This window comes from Poecilia mexicana, unplaced genomic scaffold (assembly GCF_051168715.1).
Source record: "Poecilia mexicana isolate PSO_F unplaced genomic scaffold, ASM5116871v1 scaffold_1, whole genome shotgun sequence".
In the NCBI taxonomy this organism is placed as follows: domain Eukaryota; kingdom Metazoa; phylum Chordata; class Actinopteri; order Cyprinodontiformes; family Poeciliidae; genus Poecilia; species Poecilia mexicana.
Window position 1 is genome coordinate 17,706,217 of NW_028263370.1, and position 23,550 is coordinate 17,729,766.

Below are 23,550 nucleotides of genomic sequence, written 5' to 3' on the forward strand. Positions count from 1 at the left end.
GCTGCTTTTTATTGTAATCTCAAGGCACTGAATGGTTAAAAAATACATTATAATTTGAAGAATGGGCATACAGTTGTTTTGTAAAAATAGCCAACTTTATATGGTACTTGGAAAGGTTTACAAACAGGATGATCTGCACACAACCTTCAGTTACACCCAATAGCAGAAGCAGAGCTCCAACCCGTTTAAGGACAAAAAAGCAAGAAACAAAAAAATAAAAATAATCACACTGACAAAAAACAAGGACCGAGCTATCCTTGAGCATCACATTCATTCTATTCAGTGCACAAAGCACTTTTGAAACCGAGCAATCTTTCACATTAACATGGCAAAAGTCTTAACATTATATTTTACATATTAACAAAGAGCAGGAGTTGAATCTATTGAGTTGAGGGATTAAAACTAACCTTTAATTTTTTTAAACTTCAAGCAGATGTAAAAGAACCGTGTTGCCAATCAAAGCTTTAATAACAAATTAACAAAAGATGGCATGTTACACACAAAAACCTTTGTATAAAATAAGATGGTAAAGGAGAAAGAAAAACATACCAAAACTGATGGCGATTCTCATTTACATATAAACATTGATTTGGTCGACAAACAACCGAGTGCCAGGGTTCTTCCTATCGGCCCAAATTCTCTTTCCAAACAATTTCAAATACTTCAAAATACTTGAAAAGAAAATCATTCATGAAGAAGCATCCTCGCGGCTCTGAGCTTGTTCTTTTTACGCTGCAGGTGATTTAGTCGCACATTTCCTCTGGCAGCTCATGGGGGTTCAGAATGCCAGGCACAGACATCTGCAGCTTGTGTTTCTCCTCCTGGGCTTGGCGAAGAGCCGATTCCCGCTCCTCCAGGAACAGGTCCGTCGTGTCCTCACCAGCAAACTCCTGTTGGACCACCAGAGACGAAGATCAGAGCCGCTCAAATCCAGCTGCTAGATCTGAAGAGCAGGCTACTGGAATCCAGTAAATTATTTTACTTTTATCCTTTTGAAATTTTCTTTCCAACTGGATTTTAGTTATAATTTGCCTCTACATAACTATTTTAATAGTGTTTTGCTTCTAAAGAGAGTATAATAGACTATTTAGCATGTTTCAGTAGATAATCTAAACCCAAAAAGAACTGGTCTGAAACTGGTTTCGAGTTAGAATGCTGATGGAATTTAAAGTTGTTTCATCTTCACATATTCAACTAAAAAGAAAAGAGAAATCCACTTCATTTAACGCTTTTAGTTTAGTATTTCAGAGCTACGATTTTGGTTTTAATGCATCCAAAAAAAAACAAAAAAAAAGTACAAAGTTTGGCTTTAAAACTGTAAAGCTTCTAATAAAACCTATATCTAATAAAACCTGAACCCAAAAAGTGAATAAGTCAAATATATATATATATATATTGTGACAGATGGATTAATAATAGAACATATGTCTCAATTTTCAATAATTTCACAGAACGATCCAGAACTGCTCAGCATTCTGGGAGATGTAGGCAGAGGAAAAGCTTTATCTGCTCCACCTCTCACAACCATAATTTTAAAAGTATTTTTGACAATTTAAGAAAATCATATTTGTGTACACTAAAAAGGTACACACTGTTTTATTTTTTATTGAATTTATTTAGCTTTTTTCTGACTATTCTACTTTGTAGATTTTAAGACCTTAATACCAATATGAGCAATGTCTGCGGTTATTTTTTTATTTTATTAAAGTATTGTGATATTTGTCACTGTGTTAAATATCCTCTATGTAAGGTTTGAAATAAAAAAATAAAATAAAAAAAAACCTAAGCAAAGTTGGTGGAATCAACTACCTTGCTCACTCTGGTTACCTAGCAACCTGCCAAGTAACTTGTGGTTACCTAGCAACTAATGAGTAACTTTCACAGCAGCAGTTTAATATTTCTCCACTGCTTAAAACTAAAAAGATATCTGGATGAAGTGGATAAAATGATTACAACGGCTCAAGAGGAAATTGTGGCTAGGTAATCACATTAAACCCCAATAAAATATAAAAATTTTTAGCTTTAACAAGAGAAAATACAAACAAAAATGTTGGAAGGGTATAAATACTTTTGCTAGACGCAGCTTTCACTGACCTTGATCTGCACAAGGAAGTCCCTTAGGTGCTCCTTGAAGGCTGGGATGTCCTGGTTCAGGCTGAACAGACCGGTTACAAACACCTTCACCTGGGCACTGCACACAACATTTCATCAGGGTCAAGTGAAGAACATTTCCAAAAGGAACAAAACAACGAGTTTATCTTGTAGCATGTTCCTTACAGTTTATCTGACATTTTATCCAAGTATATAAACTAAAAACTATCCTATCACAGCAATAAATGCATTTAGCTGTGCAGTCCATCAAGAATTAGCAGAAGAGAACCATTTACAATACTTTTATCAAAAGCCATATTTTGATGTTAACTTGAAAGAAAAAAAATTATAATTTAACAGAAAATGTGAGAAATACAAGAGATTTATGATAACTTGAAAAGCACAGCCAATTCAAAAGAGTATTAGAGTCAGGCGTCACAAATTAGAAATCATTAGATGTACTGAAGCTTACATAGCCCACTAGGGAACATGGAAAATATTTATTTTCCCACGCAAAAGTATCAATTACTAATCCATTCTTGTGACATCTTGAATACTGAAAGTCTTTCGGCTACAATATGAAGTTTATGTAAGGCTTTTACACGTCCTAATATCTTGTTTGTGAGATATCTGAAATTTTCTATCTTTTTTTTTGATACAAACACACATTTAAGTGTAAAAAGACAGAAGCAAAACAAACAGACCAAACATGAAGCTGCTCTCTCTCCTCTAAGACATAAACAGAAACTTTCTGTAAGAAAGAAAAAAAATGCATCCCAACTATTTGGACTATACGAGTCATTTTCAAGGGTGTAAGATTGCAGTTGACCAGTCAACCATTTTTCTGCATCAAAAAGGTGAGAATGCTTTAACACGTTTTCACTGAGGCTCTTTAAAATATAACAGATTTGGAACACATCAAGAGTCCTGGTTTTTCCACCAAACATTGATTTCTGAACTCTTCTTAAGTTAAAACATTAGTATTGTTGTTTCTAAATGAATATGAACTTGTTTTATTTGCATTATTTGAGGTCTGAAAGCGCTGCATCTTTTTCGTTATTTTAACCATTTCTCATTTTCTGTAAATAAATACTACATTTTTCCTTGGAATTACATGTCAGTAGTTCATAGAATAAAGGAACAATGTTCATTTTACTCAAACATGAACCTATAAAATGGAAAATCAAGAGAAACTCAATTTTAAGTGGTCTCAATTTTTTTCTAGACCTGTATGTGCAATTTTAAATTGACATTTGTCGTCACTGTGACTGCATACAAAACAAACCAAGGTGTATTTGCCAATTTATTGCGAGAGAAGGCAAAAGAAAAACAATATTCATCATCATGTTGCCTAATTGATTCCAGAGGAGCTGGTACCTTCTGAATGAAAATATAATTTCATTTCCTTTTCCCAGTCTAACCGTGTTTATTTCACATCCTAATGGTCAGACACCAACACGTGCAGCAGAGTTGTGACTATTTGGTTTCTTACTCTTGTAAATGAGGGAAGGCCATCTTGAGCAGGTTGGCGATGTATTCCTGAACATGCAGCTGGTTGTTGGTGGGGTTGGTGGTGCTCAGAGCAACACTGACTTTCCCTTCTTCCACCAAGTTAAACATGTAGGCCAAGATGGTGGCATGCATGGTCAGACCTACAAACAGAAAGAAGCAGCTCGTCAGTTATAGAAATACAAATAAAAACATGGCATCTTATCCTGAGGGAACTGGGTAATAGGCTTATACAAGTAATCAAATCTGAATATGAGGAAAACTTTAGATTGTCAACCATCAGAAAGTGTAGCAACATACGTCAAGGTCAGCCTCGTTTACCTGCAGTGTGTGACGTATCAGTGACCACAGAAAAGATGTGCTGCAAGATGTCACAGAAGTAGGTCTGGTAGAAGCTCTGTGCTGCTGCCTCTTCTGCAGAAACATTCTGCAGGAGCGTGTAGAGGATCTGCAGGCCTGGAGGCGATCAAACAAACAAAGCTTTAACAGCAGACATTCATTTGAGAACAACAAAAATCCATCACTAAAAATGACAACTGCAGGTCCATCTTTTAATCATCAGTTACAGGTGAAGAATATGACAGAATAATAAACAGAAAAGCAATAACCGAGACTGGGTTATCATTAAGTGGTCTACATTTGCGTGTTTATTTCAGGGGTATCCAAAGCAGAAGGAGGGTTTTTTTCTTGGGACTAATTTTCTGTGACGTCTCACTGCAATTCAAATATGATACAAATGGATCCAACCTGTTCAGGTGGCTGATCCAGTTGGAGATTTTTATTTTTAATTAGGGCAAAATTATTGAGGTCAAGTTCAAATCTCCTCACAGAAACGTTAGGGTAAAACATCAAGTGTTTGTTTTTTTTAATTACTACATTTTTTGTATCCTGTAATTTAATTTAATAGTAAATAGGACCAGATTTACACAGTGACTTTTACTCAAAACCAGATTTTGGTGCATCAAAACAATTTACCAAGCAAACTTTTTTTTTAGCAATTCAAGCACGCAAAAACCGCTGTCATTTAAGCCAAAAAATAAAAATAAATAAAGACTGCATTAGATTAATTACAATATTGCACTTTTACTTTATCGTTATGCAGGCTAGAAAAACAAAAATGTGATTTCAGTGAGTTTAATTTTTAGATACAGTTTGGACACCCCTGTTTCACTCAGCTCTAGTTTATGTGGCAGCTAAAGTTAATCAAGCAGATTCCACAGAGTGGAACGTGTCTAAGCCTGTTGTAATATTAATCAGTTGCCTGATAAATTAAAATGAACCCAATAATTTTCATTTGCATGATTTGTTTCTTTTATTCCTCTTTTTTTTTTTTACCAAAAACTGAATGACAAGTCTTCACTCTGGTGTTTTGGTTTCAAATAGCTCTTATTTTGAATGACAATTATGTTTGCAGAGACTTTCTAATTCATTTTATTTGTTCTTTTATTTACTTTAGATATTTAAAATGTTTTCCAGTTTCAGTGTTAAATATTCATTTAAATTTAAAGTTTATTGATCTTTGAGAACGTGTTATTGCATTATCATGCCTTTACCATTATATTACTTGAAAATGGTCTCAAAACAACAACGTTGTCATTTATCGTAACATTTGGGAGAATTTACCATCCAGGATAATTCATTGCGACAGGCCTACCTGTGTCAGCCACGTTCCTCATGGTGTGCTTGAAAGCCCAGATGATGGAGTCCAGAATCAGTTTGAACTGGGCTGGAGCAATGGCCAGAAAGGCGGGGAAGCACTGGGACGTGGCAGCTTGGAGCAGGTAGAAGAAATGAGTTCGGTGCTCCGGGAATTCTTCAAAGTCCTGAGAGCAAAGGAGAAAACCAGAGCAGAGCTGAGGTCAGCACAGTTTCCAGCAGCACTGAGCTCAGAGCGTTAATCCTCTGCAGACCTTGTTGATCATGTTTAAAGTGCACTCAAAGACTGCGTCGAAGATCTTCGGGATCTCGCTGGTGATGTGAACTCCCAACTTGTTGACTATAGTTGCCATGGTGCTGAGGACTTCAGGTTCTCTTGCAGCCGGGACGTTCCTCTGGTAATCGATGAGCACGGCCTCCAGCAGGGGGGGCACAAAGTTCTCTCCCACCTTAACCACAGACCAACAAACATCTTTACTGTTTTCAGTTCAATTCTGATACATCTGTTTATGTATAACACTTGTCTATTTTACTGTGCCAGATTGCATTATTTCAATCTGTCAGATTAAATAGTTATATAATCTGTTACTGATTTGTATTGCAGCTTAAAGAGAAGTGCAGGTGAAATGTCATCAGGGAGAAAACCAAAAAAAAAAAGTCTTAACTGTTTAACCTCATTTAAGCACTGTGGGACATATATAGAACTCCCAGAATGCATTGCAGGGTGACATTCAGGGCTGTTCCCCATTATAACCAAAGCCAGAATACAGGAGACTTGCAAGATATTAATATTTCCAATGGAAGAAAACATTTCTTCCCAAGAATATAAATATATTTTAGCTTTTTAAGAAACTATTTACATCCTAAATGGGCAGAAGTTCACATTTTTACTGAAGCTAAAGATATCTGCTTTGACTTTAAGTCCCACATGGGGTTTTAGAAGTAACTTCTACATGAAAATATAATCAAATAAATCAAGAATAACTCCATAGCTAACAGCTCTAAATGCAAACTTTTGGTACCCGTGTATAGATAAGACACCAAAATATGTTTATCCAGTATAAGCACTGTTATAACTGTTACCGTGCCTGATTTATTAGTGATAAATATGGTACATTTTAAGTTTTTTTTTAAGATTTTTTTGGCTCTAGTGGCCTTTATTTGACAGTCAATCGACAGGAAAGTGGGTAATGAGAGAAGGGGCAAGACATGCAGCAAAGGTCGCCAAGGCCGGGAATCGAACCTGGAAAGCCGAGTCGAGGACCAAGGCCTCCATTGTGGGTTGTGCCCAACCCCTGCGCCACCACAGCACATCCAAATATGGTACATTTTAAGTTTTTTAAAGCCTCGCCTAAATAGTTATTTAAATAAATAGTACAACACTATAAATAACCAAGAGAAAACCTCAGACTTATGTCTGCACTTTTAACAAAACTTTAGCAGATCTCATCAGTACATTAAACTTACATTATTGTTAAAATATGGTTTTGCTATTCTGATAGGCTCTGTGCACTTAGAAACAAAATGTTGGGTTCAACATTTAGAACAATGCCTCTCTCTATAAACTGTGTTGTAAGAAAGGAAAAAAACTGATAAAAAAAGGGCAGGAAACAAAGGGCAGCCTCACCATCTGAGGGTCACTGGAGCGACTGACCCAGCCTGAAATCAGCTTGAGCGTCTCCCTCTTTACTGTCCTCATGCTCCTTATCAAAGGCTGCTTTGTCACCATCTCGCCTACACAGATGTGAGAAAAACAAACAGTTTGAATGAATCACCATTATCAAATATAAATACCAAAAACATGAGAACAAAGGTTAGTCAGCTGACCATTGGTCTGGACGGCCGAGGAAATGTTTTCACTCAGACATTTGTAGACGTTGAGCATGTCCAGATAGATTCGACCCAGCTGGACGACAAAGGGATGTCCGACAGCTTTACAGGCCCGGACGTTGGTCTTCAGGATGCTGCCGAGCTGGCGCACCGTCTCTGCATCCTTCAGAATGTCCACATTCTGCAGCAGAATCCAGATTTTAGATGCAGCACACACTGTGACACAGAACCCTTAATAAAAACGATTTCCTGATGTTGTTCTCACCTTGGTGGCTTGCTGGATTATGCTGTCCCAAACCTGGTTAGGAAGCAGCATGTACTTCTCTATCAGAAGCTCCTGAACCGCCTGGTCCGTCTGAGCGCCGATCATGTAACCCACGGCCTCATAAAACGTGTGAACCTGCAGACAACGCAAAGGAAGGGTTAGCTCGATGTTCCTGTATGTTTTTAGTCACACTGATGGTGTAAAATGCTTTCAGACTGACCTGCTGAGGCTGCAGGTCGCAGATGATTGTGTTGATGTTGCTGAGGATCTCGTCGATGAAGGGCATCACCTCGCCCACCTGGACCTGAACAAAATGACGGCGGCACTTCTGAGCAATCTTGATGAACGTGTCACAAGCCATATCCTGGACGCCATCATGAGTCTCTGCAGTGAAAAAGCGTTACAAAAAAAAAAAAGAAAAATTAATTCAAATGTTAAATCATGGAGATGCAACAATGTTCTCTTCATGCTTTAAAGGGATCCACAATTAGTTGCAACAGTAAAAACACTGTAGGCCGTTTAGTGTTTTATAAATTTAAATAAAAATGTTGCAAACTTTGCGATACGCAACATTAAGCACTTTAAATATAAACTGGAGCAAACTGAAATACAAGGCAACGCAGAAATAATGAGGGGGAATAAAGATGAAGACCAAACGGAGGAAGAAAAGAGATTCAACCAAAGAAGCTGCTGTTTGTGTGGCTGCTGCTTGGAAACGCTAATCCGACAGGAAGCTCCAGTTTCTAAGTCGAGCCGTTTAAAGTCAGAATGAGGATCAAAATGTTTTCTAAAACATATTAGAACGGAGAATTAAAAAGGCTTAACGATGCTACAATGTCACTTAAATATATTAATTTGTAATCTTTCCAATTGTTTTGATTTTTGTTAGCTAATGCTAATGGCATTAGCTCATGCTAATACATTAAAGCAGTACATCACAAGCTGGTCAGGTCTTGTTTATCGTGGCACATAAAAACTAACACTTTTCAGGCCTTCACAACCTTGACTTCTTTGTTTGTTTATAAGCCCCAGTCCACTATAACCTCATCGTCGGCCCAGCATGCATTGCGCAGGTGAAAGAAAAAAACGACAACCTCCATTTTTTGGTGGTGAAAAATAAAGATCTACACATTTTTTTGAATTATTATGAGTCTTCACACATCACAAACAATAACTTTTAGGTTAATAGGAAAATCACAGCTTATTTAAGCCAGCATGATCAACTGGTCATGGATGCTTTTAAAATCTAACAATAAATATCCAGACTGGTATGAAACGCCATTTTGACTCACCATGCATGAACTCAAACAGCTTGTTGACGACGGTCTTGAGGAACTTCCAGTGAGCTCGCAGGAAACGGGGATACTGACCCACGATGTACATGATGTTTGACGCTATTATAGCCTTATTATCTTTACCCCTTTTCTGCTCACATAAGCCAAGCAGGTCCTGCACAGATAGAGTTACAAATACTGTCAAGAACTGGTAACAACATTATGTAGTTCTTACTAAACAGAGTTCCTTCACTGCATCCCACCTTAATGACAGTAACCAGGAACCTCTTTTCGTCCTCCTCATGCATCGCCCCGCTTATAGAGCCGATGGCCCAGCAGAGCATGTTCAGGTTCCTCCATGACCACTCGGTGCCGTTCACCTGGTTGTGGAGCTTCTCTGTCATGATTCGCTCAGTGTCTGCGTAGTCCAGATGTGTCAGATATACTGCAGGGATTCAGACACAGGGAGAAATAAATAAAAGAGCAACACTGTGTGACGGGACGCAGACTTGATTCAAGGTTTCTGCAGGTTTCAGCAATTGAGACTTTTTAAGACCTTTAATGTCAGTGAATGAAATTTATGACTGAAAGAATTATAAATATAGGGGTTAGTTTGGGGAACTTGCTGCATAAATATCAAGCATAGCAAAAACTCTGAACTCGGCTTGGTGCCCACAAGAGGTGCTAATTAGCTAGCTAGCTAGCGAGGGTATATTAGCAGCAAGTTACTGGTAACCTCAATCGAATCAAGTCACAGAACACAGACAAGATGTCTGCAGGTGACTCAAAGTTCTGCCTGACAGAAAAACTTTGGGATAAAATAAAAAGAAAAACATTAAAAACTACTTTTAAATGAATTTGATACATTCCAAGGTCTTAGTTTAAGACTTAAAGTGTGGACACAGTAATTCTGTACACATTTTGTTGTAAATATAGTGAAAAAATATGGCAGCAACAAACAAAAAGAAAAAATCAAAAAGGCACTTTGTACTTGTGTACTAGAAAAACATTTAGATAGCTACATTAATACTGCTAAGATGAAAAGCAGCAACACAGTCTTGACCCACAAATGTCTAACTACTCACCAAGAGTTTCTCTCATGTTCTTGTACAAATTGATGGCGTCTGTGTCCTTCATGAACTCTCTGACCACCTCGCCCTGATCATTCTCCACCACCAGCACCTCCTCTGGTTTGGCCATGCGGCTCACCATCAGCAAACGCACCTGCAGGAGGAAACGGACCGACGTCAGCAATCTGTGACCGCCTTCGAGTCATTCAAGTGACTCAATGAGCTGTTTAATACATGCATCTGTACAACAAAACATCTACGTAGTGGTCAATAGAAACATGATCAAATAAAATAGGATTTAATGCTTCTCAAACATGATTTACCATCAGAGTAAAAAGATTAAGCTCACCTGGGACAGCACAGGCAGGTAGAGATGTCTGCGAGGAGGAACGTCAGACAGCAGAGGAGTACTTGAGGTGGAGAATGGGCTTTCTCTGTACAGTTCTGCTGCCAAGTGGTTCCAGTACTCAAGGCAGATCTTAAAGATCTCCGTCTCCTCCACCTCCGACACCAACAGCATGTAGTGCAGGGCCTGGAGAACGGAAAGAGTTTGAGGAAGAAATTAACAGAGATTACTTCATTGAATCTTTAATCTCTTTGGAGATTAAAAAAATCAAAAAGCAGCAAAAACAAAAAAAGAAAAAAAAAGAAAAAGCCTTTGTAGGGTTTGCTGGAATTTATTTTTTCTAAGTAGGGCTGCACAATATGTGTAAACATTACAAGGACAACATCAGGTGAAATATACCAGTTTTCTTCTTACTCTGTGTGAATTTTAGCATTTTTGTCATGTCATTTATATCTGGTGTGAGCTTTTAGCATAAACATTACAACATAAGAAACTCTTAACATATATTTCCCAACAACTACTGCCCTCTAAGCAGTCATTTGCAATATGAATTTTGTGCATACTGATGTTGTAAAAATGATATATTTGTAATATATTGTGCAGCCCTAGTTTTAGTTTTATCCACTGGGGAAACGTGTTGCTTTGGTTCAGGTAACAAAATCTGGAGCCCATGAGCAACAAAACTTAAAAAAAATAAATAAAAACTGTAGGCTGAAGGTTAGTCCCCATTTCTCTTAACCACAATATAGCAGAACTAATGTGGATCATACCCTTGAGCTTATGTTTTTAATTAAAGTAAAACCAGGGAAATGAAAAACTCTCGTTTCTTTTTAAGAACAGAGAGGGTTCAGCGTTTCTACCTCCATGAGCGTCTCACGCAGGTTGGGTCGTTTCTCGACCAGCTGCCCGTGTTCTTTGAGGAACGTGCAGAGAAACAGACTCAGGTTCTGGATGAAATTCTGCTCGTCGTCTTTCCCGTTGGCATACGCCACTTTGATGTTAGTATTCAGCGGCAGCATCTAGGCAAGCAAAGGCACCGGTTTTCACTTTGGTTGTAAAACAACCAGTCAGTGAACTGCAACATGGTAAAAGTGGCGCTAACCTGTTTGAGCTGGCTCATGGTGAGGGTGAACAGGTTGACAAACTGCTCCTCGTACTGATTGACGCTCACTCCAGCAATCTCTGTCAGACATTTCAGCGTCACGTTGCGAAACATGGGAACGTTCAGGAACTGATGGAGTAAAGAAGGAAAAGGTCAAACTGAGACACATCACCTGACCCAGGGGAATGTTGAACTTCCTCATTCATGTTTGCTGGTTTACCTTGTAGACCAGAGTACTGATGAGTTTGGTCTCAAATATGTATCCTAAAGGAATCCAATTTAGAAAACGCAGGAGAGTCTCCAGAGTGGCGTGGACCAGAGGTGCATTTTGGGAGTTTTCCTTCACAGAAAAACAACAGAGGAACAATCGGTGATTATTCCGAAAGAAACTAAAATAAAAATACTGAGAAGTCTCCAGACTTTTGACAGTCTTACCATTACAAACTGGCACAGCTGGAATATTTGAGAAAACTCATTGCACATGCTAAAAAATGAGAGAGGAAAAAGCATCGTTAGTGACTGTAGGATTAATAATTTAAGATAAAGATGTAACCTTACAATTAATACTGGTGTTATCCAAACAATAGTTTAATAACAGTACTTATTAAACTAAACTAAGTATTCTGTCATATTAGTTTAATAAGAATACTTATTATTTGACAGAATACAATTTAATCTTTAAGACTATAAATGACTAAACACAATAAATGACCATACAAAATTCAACGAGGCTTATTGAATAAATAAACATGCAAATTGACATTTTGTCGTTATCATCTGACTATTAGACGAACCACAGCTTTTTTTAATAAGTCCAACTTGAAATGCAGTTTTCAAGCCCAAACATTTTTTCATCTGTTATTTTTCCTGAACCAATAGTTAAAGACTTTAAAGGACTCCCCGCTTTAAATGATTTTTTTAATCAGTAACCTGTCTTTGAGGTGTTTGGCCTTCACTTGTGTCATCTGGCCACTGGAGAAGTCGAACACTTCTTCACTGAGGAGCTTCAGGATGATCATGTTGTTCTGACAGAGGCTCTCGCTGGTCCGACTGGCACCAACAATATCACTGATGAAGGTGGGCCAGTGTTTGGGCCATTCTTGTTTCAAGATCTAAATAGACCAAAACAAAGAATCGACTGCCATCAACATTCTACGCTTGTTAGTTATTGTGTCTGTCCATAGATTTGAAATCGTTACCTGTACGAGAATCATGTTGAGCTTTGAAATATACACCCCTTCTTTCTGCAAAACAAATATCAAAATTGCAGAATTAATAATGAGAGAAAGACTGACATGTTTTGTGTGTGAAAGTTCAAGATTTCTCTATGACAACAACTTTACCTCCATGTTTGCAGGGTCAGAGGAAGTCTTGATAATCAACCCAACAACATACTTTTTGATTCCTGGAAAAGTCACATTTTATTAGCAGATGCTCACCAAACAAATGCAGACATGACTTGTGTTGGAGAGCTAAACAAACACCAGAGGTGGTCAAGCCCATTATGCAGCATCAGAAGTAAAATTTACCTTCACACTGATTTCTTGGAAGAATCTTCCAGCGTGTTTTGATGACCGCCTCCAGAATCTGCAGTGCATAGTACTGAGGAAAATGGAGAGATACAACTTTAAACCAGGTCTTTAACCATGAGATCCAGTGAACAGTGAACAAAGGAAGTAACACAATGTAGATTTTCATTATCTAATATGTTCAGAAAGTAAAATCTGCACACAATTTCCACCTTTTGTTTTTGTCCCCTTTTACAATGAATAGATAATCTTGAGCCATTGTTAGGAAATACAAAGAACTGAGGAAATCAGGCTCTTGAAGGGCACATTCCACAAAACCAACAAACATTAAAATGCAGATATAAACCAGTAAAAACACTGAAAAGAGTACTGGAGAATAACCTTCCATTTTAACACTGGACAGGAAAAAATTAAACATATAATTGTAAATATCCCCTTTACAAAATCCAAATATTTTAAGTTCATACTTTAGTCTTCATATTTTGAGAGAATTCCAGAATGGTATCAACCCTCGTCCACGCATCAGGATGGTCCTTCAGGTTTGTTAACACTTCTTGAGCCACTCTTTGCTACACAAAACAAAAAAAATTTATTAATATTATATCAGAAATGCAGTAATCAGCTCTGGTTGTTTAATTACCACATCAAATTCTGTGAAAAAAATTCATTGTTCAAGTCTGCATAAGAACCTTGTTATTCCCCCCACACAAAGGCAACGCTGACAGAAAATGTCCCTCACCTGGTTACCGATGTCATGGTACATAGAGTTGACAACACTGTCCAACAGGTTGATGTCCAGTTTCTGATTGAAGTCCAGCAGTTGTCTGGCTGGATGATCGGCCAACATGGTCATTTCAGCTGGCATAGAGCTTCCTGTGGCGTTTAGGAAAATCTAGTTTAGATAAAGACTGGCAAAACCTCAACTTCATAGTGCCATAAGACAAATCATAATACATGTATCTATATTTACAACTGGAATTTAGAGTAAAATGTGTATGTATATATATATACATATATATATATATATATATAAAACTTGGAGGAGATTAACTCAATCTTCCTTCTCAAGTCTTAAAGACATGTTGCAATCCAAAAGCAAACACAATGAAGCGTAAGAGACGAAAAGGTAAATGTTGTAGCACTTTGTGGGATGAGTGCCTAAAGTAGCGATATTTGACAGTCAAACGATTAAGCGGCCTAATGGGAAACGGCGCCCCCGTCTGGCAGCACAGGAACACAGAAAAGTGTCTACGAAAACCCAAAGCATAGACGTGTTTTATAGAATAAAAATAGTTTAACCAGGAAAAAGGGTCGCTTAAACTCTAGCCGCATTTCTTTGACTTTTCTATTTATCGCAGCATAACAAGAAATAAGTCAAAAAGTTTTATTATGAAACTCGCGGATGCTAATATTAGCCCACGCGAACTTAACTATTTAGCTAGACGATGCTCGGGATTTACTTACCTGGTATGTGCAGTCCACTTGTCGTAAAACTAGTGTAATGTTGCTGAATGATCTTGTAGCTGGAGCTCGGAATGCTAAGCGTCTTAATACGTTGAAAAGTATGTAGCGTTATCTCATTGCGACCACTGATGCTACACTGCAGCTAGCACTTGCTAGCTAAAGGCTAACGCTAGCTTCCGTAGATGACAAAAAACAACCAACGCCTAGTTAAAAATGGCTTTCCGCAGTATCCTTCGACTTACTTTAAAACTACCAGTAGCGCACAATCTTTCTTTTCCTCAGTCACTGTGAAAAAGAAGCCTCTTTTCAGCTATCGGCAACTACATCCGACTGTAACAGCTAGTATCCCTGCTAATGGAAAAGTCATTGATGATTTAGATCTGCTGGCTAATAAATCGTTGAGCTAAGCTAACAGCAACAATTTCACGGAGTCACAGTTGGAGCGATATTCCGAGTCATAATCACGAAGTGAAATAGTCTAATTTTATTTCTTTTCCAATTTGCACATTGTACGACAGCAGAGATGTTTTAGGTCGTGGAAAAGTGCTCTTCCTCTAAGCTCATGCTTCCAACTGCAGACCGGTTAGAACCGGTTGAGACCGGGCTATTCATTCTCGGTCTTTCGGCCCACCGCGCGCCGCGTAAAATTTGGATCATGCTCCCGCCCACTAACCACGCGATTGGTTCCTTCGCTATTGACATCACACTGTGCGTCACACGAGGCGGAGTTGTTCATATGTCGCTCGTAAATTCTTTATATGGTGCGACAAGAGCTTGCCAAGAAGTGAAGATTTGCTAGTGTACTGCTCAACATGTGATGAATTTAAATTTATTTTTCTTTTCTAAACTGTCTTATGTAATAAATGTGAATTTGATCTAAAATCAATAAGTGTAAGGATACCTTTTGGATATCATTGAACCAAGTAGGTATTTACTCTAATCTTTATGGGACGTTATCGGACTATAACGTTATAGGATTATTCACTCGAAATAGTTGTAAAGTTGGAAATTAGTCATTCTTTGTTGAAGAGCATGAATACATTTTGGAATATTTGAAATGTCATATGTCAGCAATGGGTGATTATCATAGTGTTACCAGGAAATCAAAACCTAAAAAACTATTAGGAAACCATCAACTTCAGAGTTAAATTTAGTATTTTTTTAACAGATACTAAATATTAATCTTATGTTATGTATGAGACTTTATGTTGCTTCATTTTTCAAAATTGTTTTATGTTGTTAAATCTACAACTGGGGACATACACTGCAAATTAGCTAAGGTTTACCGCTAAGGTTTTTGTTTATACTTAACACTTGTCCCCATGCAAATAAGCAACAAAGAAAATAAGAAAGATGTGACAAAAAGTATGATTGACTAATCTGACTGACAAATTTTTCATAATTCTGTAATCTGCTGCTTCGTAGCAAAGTTTACCGACCTTAGGAACTACAAAAGTGACATATTTTCACTTTGCATAACAGTTCATTAGGAGTGTGTGTGTTAATAATTGCTTGTCCTTTGTGTCTCAGTCTCAAACTGGTGACATGCTCACCTCTTGCTCAATAACTATGACCCAAAAAACCTGCAAGCATAAGACTCTACAGATGGATGGGTGGATTCTTTTGCAAGGTATAATTCTCAAGGTGTGGGCAAAACATATGACGTATGGCTGTGAAATGTATCCAGCCTATAAATAACAATTATGAATCCAACTTTTGACATTAATGAAAAGTGAAACAAGGGAGAGATTTCAGAAACAATCACAATGGCAGAAGAATTCATGTTTATTTTTACAAACTAAAATTAAAATTACAACTCCGTATCTATTGCAGAGCTCATGAATAAAAGCATTTGTCTACATGCATCTTAAAGTCGTCAGTCTATTAATTCTTGCTGCCTATCGTCAACTTCATGCTCGCTGTCATCCGAGAAATTCTCATGATCGTCTGAGTAATTGTAACTTTCGTCAGAGTAGTGTGGACCGTCACCATGGTGACCGCTGGCATCTTCACTCTCGCGGTGGCTCAGCGAGGCCTGATCACTCTTCTGCTCCTCTCGTTCTTCGTCATTATCAGAAGCACAATTAATGTCTTCATCATCCAGGGAGACCTTTCTGTAGTGAACAGTTTTAAAGTCGGCTTCTCCCTGATCACTAGTAAAACAAAAAACAATCAGCAGACAGAAATTGCTAACAATATTTTTTATTTTTACACTTCTTAGCCTTTAAATTAGGAATGATTAAATGCTTACCTCTGGGTATTGTCAATGGTTGATGAGATTTTGCGCTCAGACGCTGATTTGCCCGCCTTGCTGCTTATAAAGTCCTCGGTCACCTCGGATCCCTGCAGGGTTTCGATGTAATGCTTCTCTGCTGCCTGCTTAGCATTCTTCTGTTAGCATGAACAGGTTAAAAAAGGAGAAATTAATGACTTCTTAACTAAAGTTTTATCGATAAAATCATTTTTTAATGCCTGTGTTGTTTTTATACAACAGTATCTGTGGAATCACTGTTTAAAGAGCACACAAGAACATTAAGGACTAAAAATATGTTCACCAATTACATGTTAAAGTATTTATGTATTTATGAAATTGTAATTGTTCAGAAAGAAAGAAAGAGAAAAACAATGAAACAAAGAAAGATTTTGAACAAAAACAGTCACAATGTTACAAAAATATAGTTTAAATAATATGAGAAAAAAGTTACATTACAATAAAGTTGAAATAATACAAGAATAGGGTCTAAATATTACCAGAATAAAGTCGTAATATTTTGAAAACAAAGTAGTAATTTTATGAAAACTCAAAAAAAATTCTCATTAAAACATTTTTCTTGCAATTTTAAGATGCTCTTCTAGTAAAATCAGCAGACAGAAATAGCTAACAATATTTTTTTATTTTTACCCTTCTTAGCCTTTAATCAGGAATGATTTAAGGCAAATCATTTAGCCTTTAATCATTCCTGATTAATCATCTAATCAGGAATGATTAAAGGCTCAGAAGGCAGATTGTTCTGCCAATCTTTGTTGGCAGAACAAAGATTAAAACTGTATCTTTGTTCTTCCAACATTGTAACAGTATTCTCGTAATTAAACAGAAATTCTTGTAGTCTAGGCTTAATATTCTGTTGTACAACTCACTGAACGGATGATTGAAACAAACAACACTTTTTGAAAACATTTTCTGTAATTTACAATTTGTTTTGTAGAAAAGAAAGCGAGGGGGAAAAAAGTATTAAAATTGGACATTAGATTTGGTAGAAAAAAATCTGATTTTATTTTTAATCCATATCGCCCAGCCCTAATTATTTAATATAATAACCTTTGCAAATATTGGCATTATTGAAATTGAAACTAGTCTTTATTTTGTAAATGCATACAAATGATGGGCGTGTTTTTGCTTTGTGCTGCTGACATTCACCTGTGTGACCTGCTCCAGCAGCAGCGGCCTTCCTTGCACTCTTTCTCGCATCTCTCTGATCTCCTGCCGATATTCCCTCTTACGCTGAATGTCTTGTTTCCTGTCGGGAATAAAAATTCAGTGTAAGCCTTTCGCAATAAGCAATGGATCAATTAGTCGCATGATTAATTAAAGTGAGCTCAATCATTTTTATTCTGATGATTAATATTTTTGAAGGGCAATTTTGTTTACAGAGAAGTCATAAGCCATTTCATGTGTGACTTTTATTTCCTTTTTATTTAGTGTTTTTGATTGTTGTGTTTTATTTTTATATTTAACATATTTTACAGTTCCAGTGTGGATCTGTGCAAAATAAAGTTTATTAACCTTTGAGAGAGCAAATGCACATTATTATGTAAGCATAGGAGACAAACTAGTAATCACCCAAAATCTTGGTATAGTGAAGGACTCTGACCTGAACATTCAGGGTCACATAAAGACAGTTACAAAGTCGGCCTTCTATCACCTGAAGAGCATTTCAAGGATTAAAGGACTGATGTCTCATCCATGATTTTATCTCTATTTGCATTGATGACTGCATTAGTCTCCTCACAGGTCTGACTAAAAAAATCAAACCTCCAGCTGCAGCTGACCCAGAACGCTGCCACTGGAGTTCTGACTAAAACCAGGACGTTAGGGCACATCACCCAGTTCTAAAGTCGCTACACTGAGAGAAAAGACTTTAAAATACTGTTATTAACTTATGAATCACTGCTATCATCATAGCAACCTTCCAGCCCTCTCAGGTCTTCTGGTTCTGGTCTGCATCCCAAGAATCAGAACCATTCATAGAGCAGCAGCATTCAGTGTCTATGCACCACACATCTGGAACAAACTAACAGAAAACTGCAAAACAACCGAAACGCTGAGTTCCTTTAAATCCAGACTAAAAACCCCTCCCGTTTTAGAGTTGGTTTTGAAACATAATGAATGAAACATTAATCAACTATCTGACGTATATTAACGTTTCTAACAATGCCACTTGACAAAATGTAATGTCTGTTACTGGTTTTCACAATTGGTGACTGTATGACGTTTTAATGTTTTCACCATGTAAAGCCATTTGATCTGGCTGGTTGCTGTAATATGCTATACAAATTAACTTGATTGATTGCCTGATTGATAAGTGACATTTAATCAAACAGGTAAAACCACTGTGCACACCTGAACTCTTTCAGTTTGCTCTTGTTGGTCTGTGAAAGAGCAAGATGAGGGTCATTTGCTTGGGCTCGTTTTAAAACCATCCTCTGCAGCTTCTTTTCTCTCTCCCTCTGCTTTTCCATCCAACGCTCCTCTTCTTCCTCTGCCTTCTTCCTCTGCTCCAGAGCTTTTCTACAAAAATAATTGCAGTCACAGATGGAGAAAGGTTCGGAGGAGATGACTTTGGCAAAAGGAAGGGCAGGGGGAAGCTATTCTGGGCTGGAAGCTGTTTTAGGACAGACAGCAGGTGTTGGGGTGGGGGTGTGGGGTCTGTTCAGGACCGCTAAACGGGTCATCAGAGTTCAGAGCCTGTCACTATTTCTACTATTATGGTGGAATCCTTTGGGGTCTTAATTTGGTACCTCACAGCTTCGTGACGCTTTTTAGTAGCGTCTGTAACTTTGGCAGGAAGCAGCTCCAGACTTCCCGACAGGGACGAACAGAGGCTTGAGTTGGGGGTCCGCGCCGGCCCGGGGCTGATGTGGGGCCAGCGCAGCAACCGCGGGCTGCTCTGGTCCTTCTCGATGTCGGCCAGAATGCGCTCCCGGTGCGAGGAGATCTGGGACGTCTTCAGCTCGAAGGGCTCGCACGCCGTCGTTGTCTTCACGTCCTTCCGCTTCTCCAGCTGCTTTTGGAAGCGTCTGTAGCTGGCGTTGAAGTCGGGCACCTCTCTGTTTATCTGAGGCTTGTGGGTAAAGCCTTCGCCCGGTTCGTGTTTGGGCTTCTTCCGATCATTCAGGCGCCGTGTGAGCATGCTGGGAGGCTCTGAGGAACTCCGGAGCAAGTCCTGGACCCTCATATACTTCTTGATGGAGCGATACAACTCGTTCTCCTTCACCTGATCCCCTGACGCGGCTGCATACACGGATTTTGGCACAGGCTTGGCTTTGAAAGGCTTTATCTTCTCGCTGTCGGCTTGTTGCAGCTGCTGCTGCTGCAGCTGCTTCTGCTCCTTCTTTAGTCTCTCCCTCTCCAAGAAGCTGAAAGGCTTTTGAAGGGCTCGGAGGTGCCGCGTCTCGCGATCTCGCATGCTTCTCCGTTGCTCCTTGTTGCGCTCCTGCATCTCTTCGTAAACCGGAAGGTGGACGTGTGCGGGTACGGGGCTGGCCCGGAACTGCTTCTGGCATTCTGTCAGCTCCTCCAGCTGCCTCTTCAGCTCCATGTTCTCCCGTTCCACCTCAGAGCGGGTCTTTACGCCACGCTTCAGCCTCTCAGCTTCACGCAGCGTCATGTGGAAGGGTTTTGGGACGGTCACGTTGGGTTTGCCGTCTTCCTGCTCACTTTTGTCCCTTCTCCTCCTCAGTCTCCTCTGGTCTCCAGGCGCGCTGTGCAGTGAGGAGGAGGACATGCGGTGGCTGTTGGAGGGAATCTTGAAGTCCTTCCACATGTTCTTGATGTACTCTTTAGGAGAGAACAGAAGGCCTTTTTCCACCGTGTTGCTCCAAGCTTCATTTTCGTCGGATGAGTCTGACTGCCCAGAGATCCAGCGGAGCTCAACAGCGGAGTGCGACTTTCTCAAAGGATGATGTGAAGCTGCAGGGTTTAAATTTGACCAGAGCAGCCTGAAAAGAGAAAAGAGACATTTTAATACAGCAACTGAATATTATTCTGATATTCTATCTGATAGAGGTGGGAAGAGTACACAAAATTGTACTAAAGTAAGAGTAGCTCTACTTCAACGTATTTTTACTCAAGAGTAAAAAACTATTTGGTAAAAAGTCTGAGTTACTGATCAAATTATCAGTTATTTAGCATTTAAAAAGTACATAATCAGACAGACCAAAACATAAAGTTAAGTGGAAATTTTGATATTTTAGGGATCAAAATTACAATAATTCATTATAATATAAAATCAAGCAAAATATTTGTTTTCCAAATCAGTTTCTTTCAGTAAACTCACACTGGGTAGATTATTCAGAAATTTTACTCAAGTAAGAGTAGTGATAATTACCAAAGTAAAAGTAAAAATACTCCTAAAAGTACTTTTTTTTTTTTTTCAAAAAAGTTACTTGAGTAAATGTAACTGGTTAATATCCAACTGTGGCAACGTTGTGTTTACAACTTACTGAACGGGTGAAAATTACCTACAGTATAATATTCACAAACAAATTGTACAGATGCCTTATAAACAATTTATAAACGTTTGGCTTTTTTACATGCGTTGTAGGGATGTACTAACTTTTTTTAAACCACTGCAGATAACCAAAAGCATTTTAATTCCAAAGACCAAAAACAATAACGTAACTGGACATAAGAAAGGCTGGTGAGGATAAATGTAAGGCTGTGACATTATAATACAATTCATTAAGATTCTATGTGGTAAAACAATAACAATAGTGTATAATTAAAATGAAAAAACATGCATGTTTTCAAAAGCATTTTATAAATTTAAATCTGATTAGGGCTGAAACGATTAATCCGAATAATCTTGATGAATTGATCATTGCAATTATCATCAACTAATTTATTAACTGATTAATTGTCAACTGGAGTAAAAAAGACTAATTGTTGAAAGAACAACACACTCAGAGCAGTAATTAAGTCAAAACTGCAAAAACAATATATACATTTTGTATTTAGGATAAAAAAAAAACTTTGCAAATATGTTCAAGCCAGAACTTTTCAAGTAGCATAGTTTTAGCTTCACCAAGTTCAAATTGTGTGAAAAAGAAAGAAAATCCCTTTTAAGCTACTTTTGCTATCAGTTATTAATCAGTTCAACTAAAAATATTAAACATAGCAGTCATATATTTTATTGATGCTAAGTGAAACAGAAAGGGCTGAGCTTTCCACATGTTGATGTTAAAAGTATTTTTCAGCTGTAGCTGCATTAAATTATTACATTTTAGGCAATAATTTTTTTTTTATTTAAAAAAATAAACTTAATTATTTATTTGCATTTTGGGTATTTTCAGTGTTTTATCAAGTAAACTTAAGTGGTGAAATAAAAAAATTTGCAGAATGTATACATTTTTTTTTCACTCATTCACTCAATTAATCATCAGAATAGCTGTACATGCTTTTATTTTCTCATCAAAATTATGGACTTCTTGTTTAAACTGTTCTGTTATACAAGCAATAGTCTAACAAAAAAAGCAAATAAACGAAGAATTTATCATTACAATTTTTGCTATTTTGTCTATTTTAAGCTGTTTAAAAGTGTGAAAGGATAGACAATGTAACTGTCATGACACAGTTTGAAACCACCTACCTGTGCCCTGGCTCCAGCGTTGCCATATCTAAGGGATCCATTGACCTGAGCTGCAGCTTTTGTTGATACATGCTTTCCAGCTCAGCCATGGTGCGCAGATGGGCCTTTTTGAGCTCCTCCAGCTTGCTATAGTATTCCTCGTTAGAAAAGAAGATTTTACTCAGGTCGAGGTAGTCTGCTGCTGCTCTATGATGGCCGCCCCCCATGCGAGGATCTTCCTTTCCCAGATAGTCGTCATAACAGAAATCCGATCCCAAGTCCTCGTACTCCAACTGAAATCATAAAATATCACAAAAAAACAATGCAAACTCACATCACAGGTCATTACTTGCAACATGAAAATATTTGCCTCTTATTCCAAATTAAATGAGCCTCATTTTTTAAATTGTGGGACTACATTTGCAACATTTGAACAATGCAACCACTGAGTGACGCTAAGGCTCCTGCAGGGCTAAGCCTATTATCCCACTGCGACAGTGACAAGGACCAGATGGTGAAACAGAAAAAGGCAGTTTAGTCTAAATAAGTTCAGCTGATGTTCAGATTTAATCAGGTGTTTGGTTTTATTACTACAACCTATAATCAGACATCAACAACCTGCATGGGGAAAAAAAGGCAGATTTAACCAGAGGACAAACAAGAGGATGGGATTATCAACTGAATGTGACCTCTAGTAATCTATCCATGACGGAAATCCGAAAATAGTCAGGAAAACAAATTATGGAGATCAAGTGTTTTCCATGACACACATGAGGTCAGAGCAGGTCCAGTCTAAGTTGTGAGTAGTCTGGCATTTAAAATCACATCTTTAAATATATATTAAAAAAAACATTTCAGGTGGTACATTAGTGAGCCACTTCTGATACTATATATTGAAAAAATAATTTTACCCCTATAATAAAAGCATGCAGTTGACACATTAGTCAATTTAAGGAGATTTTAAAACCTGCGGTCAATTTACAATTTAAAACTTCAAGTACTTTTACAATTTTAGATTAGTAATAGAAACTTTTTAATGACAAATTACACTAAATACCAATTGTATTAACATTTTCCCAACGCACATACTTCCTTCTCGTAGTCCCGGTTGTCCAGGTGGCCCATGGCCGAGTAAGGAAGAACTCTCTCCCGCTCGTATGAAGCTAAAGGAGCCTTGGTGTGCGGGTCAACCGGCGTTTTCAGACACGAAGTCACCAGGACGTTCGTACGGTGAGGATTCGCCATAACGGTTGGTCAAATTTGTTAAAGTTACTTTGAAAGTTAAATTTGTTTATGTTAAATTAAGTTATCGACGACGGAGACTAGAGGAATCAAGCAGCGTAAAGTGAGCCTAGCAACGGGGAAGCTTGGTTGCGAAGGAAGTGACGACATATCAGGAAGTAATAAAACGTCAACGCAAATAAATAATCTTTTTCACATTTTTAAACCAAATATGTTTTCAGAAGTGGGTAGAGTACCCAACAATTGTACTTAAATAAAAGTAGCTCCACTTCAACATATTTTTACTCTCGTAAAAGTAAAATATAGTAAGTAACTGATCAAAATG

At 37.9% G+C, this 23,550-nt stretch overlaps 2 protein-coding genes across 2 annotated transcripts; both read right to left on the reverse strand.

Annotated features, from left to right (window-relative positions):
- Positions 1-73: 73 nt before the first annotated feature.
- xpo1a (exportin 1 (CRM1 homolog, yeast) a) lies at positions 74-14,728 on the reverse strand. Its single transcript, XM_015013009.2, has 25 exons — positions 14,137-14,728; positions 13,412-13,545; positions 13,140-13,241; positions 12,673-12,745; positions 12,487-12,548; positions 12,343-12,387; positions 12,074-12,255; positions 11,579-11,627; positions 11,364-11,483; positions 11,144-11,272; positions 10,902-11,060; positions 10,045-10,227; positions 9,711-9,849; positions 8,889-9,070; positions 8,644-8,800; positions 7,572-7,735; positions 7,352-7,486; positions 7,084-7,267; positions 6,884-6,990; positions 5,511-5,705; positions 5,255-5,423; positions 3,922-4,056; positions 3,584-3,743; positions 2,095-2,191; positions 74-890 (listed from the first exon to the last, which is right to left on the reverse strand). The coding sequence occupies exons 2-25, from the start codon at positions 13,535-13,537 to the stop codon at positions 744-746; spliced, it is 3,201 nt and encodes a 1,066-aa protein (XP_014868495.1). The 5' UTR covers positions 13,538-13,545; positions 14,137-14,728; the 3' UTR covers positions 74-743.
- fam161a (FAM161 centrosomal protein A) lies at positions 14,636-23,353 on the reverse strand. Its single transcript, XM_015013010.2, has 7 exons — positions 23,073-23,353; positions 22,005-22,276; positions 19,156-20,355; positions 18,758-18,925; positions 17,555-17,654; positions 16,388-16,527; positions 14,636-16,289 (listed from the first exon to the last, which is right to left on the reverse strand). Exons 1-7 carry the CDS (start codon positions 23,226-23,228, stop codon positions 16,013-16,015), a joined length of 2,313 nt encoding a protein of 770 aa, XP_014868496.2. The 5' UTR covers positions 23,229-23,353; the 3' UTR covers positions 14,636-16,012.
- Positions 23,354-23,550: the final 197 nt, after the last annotated feature.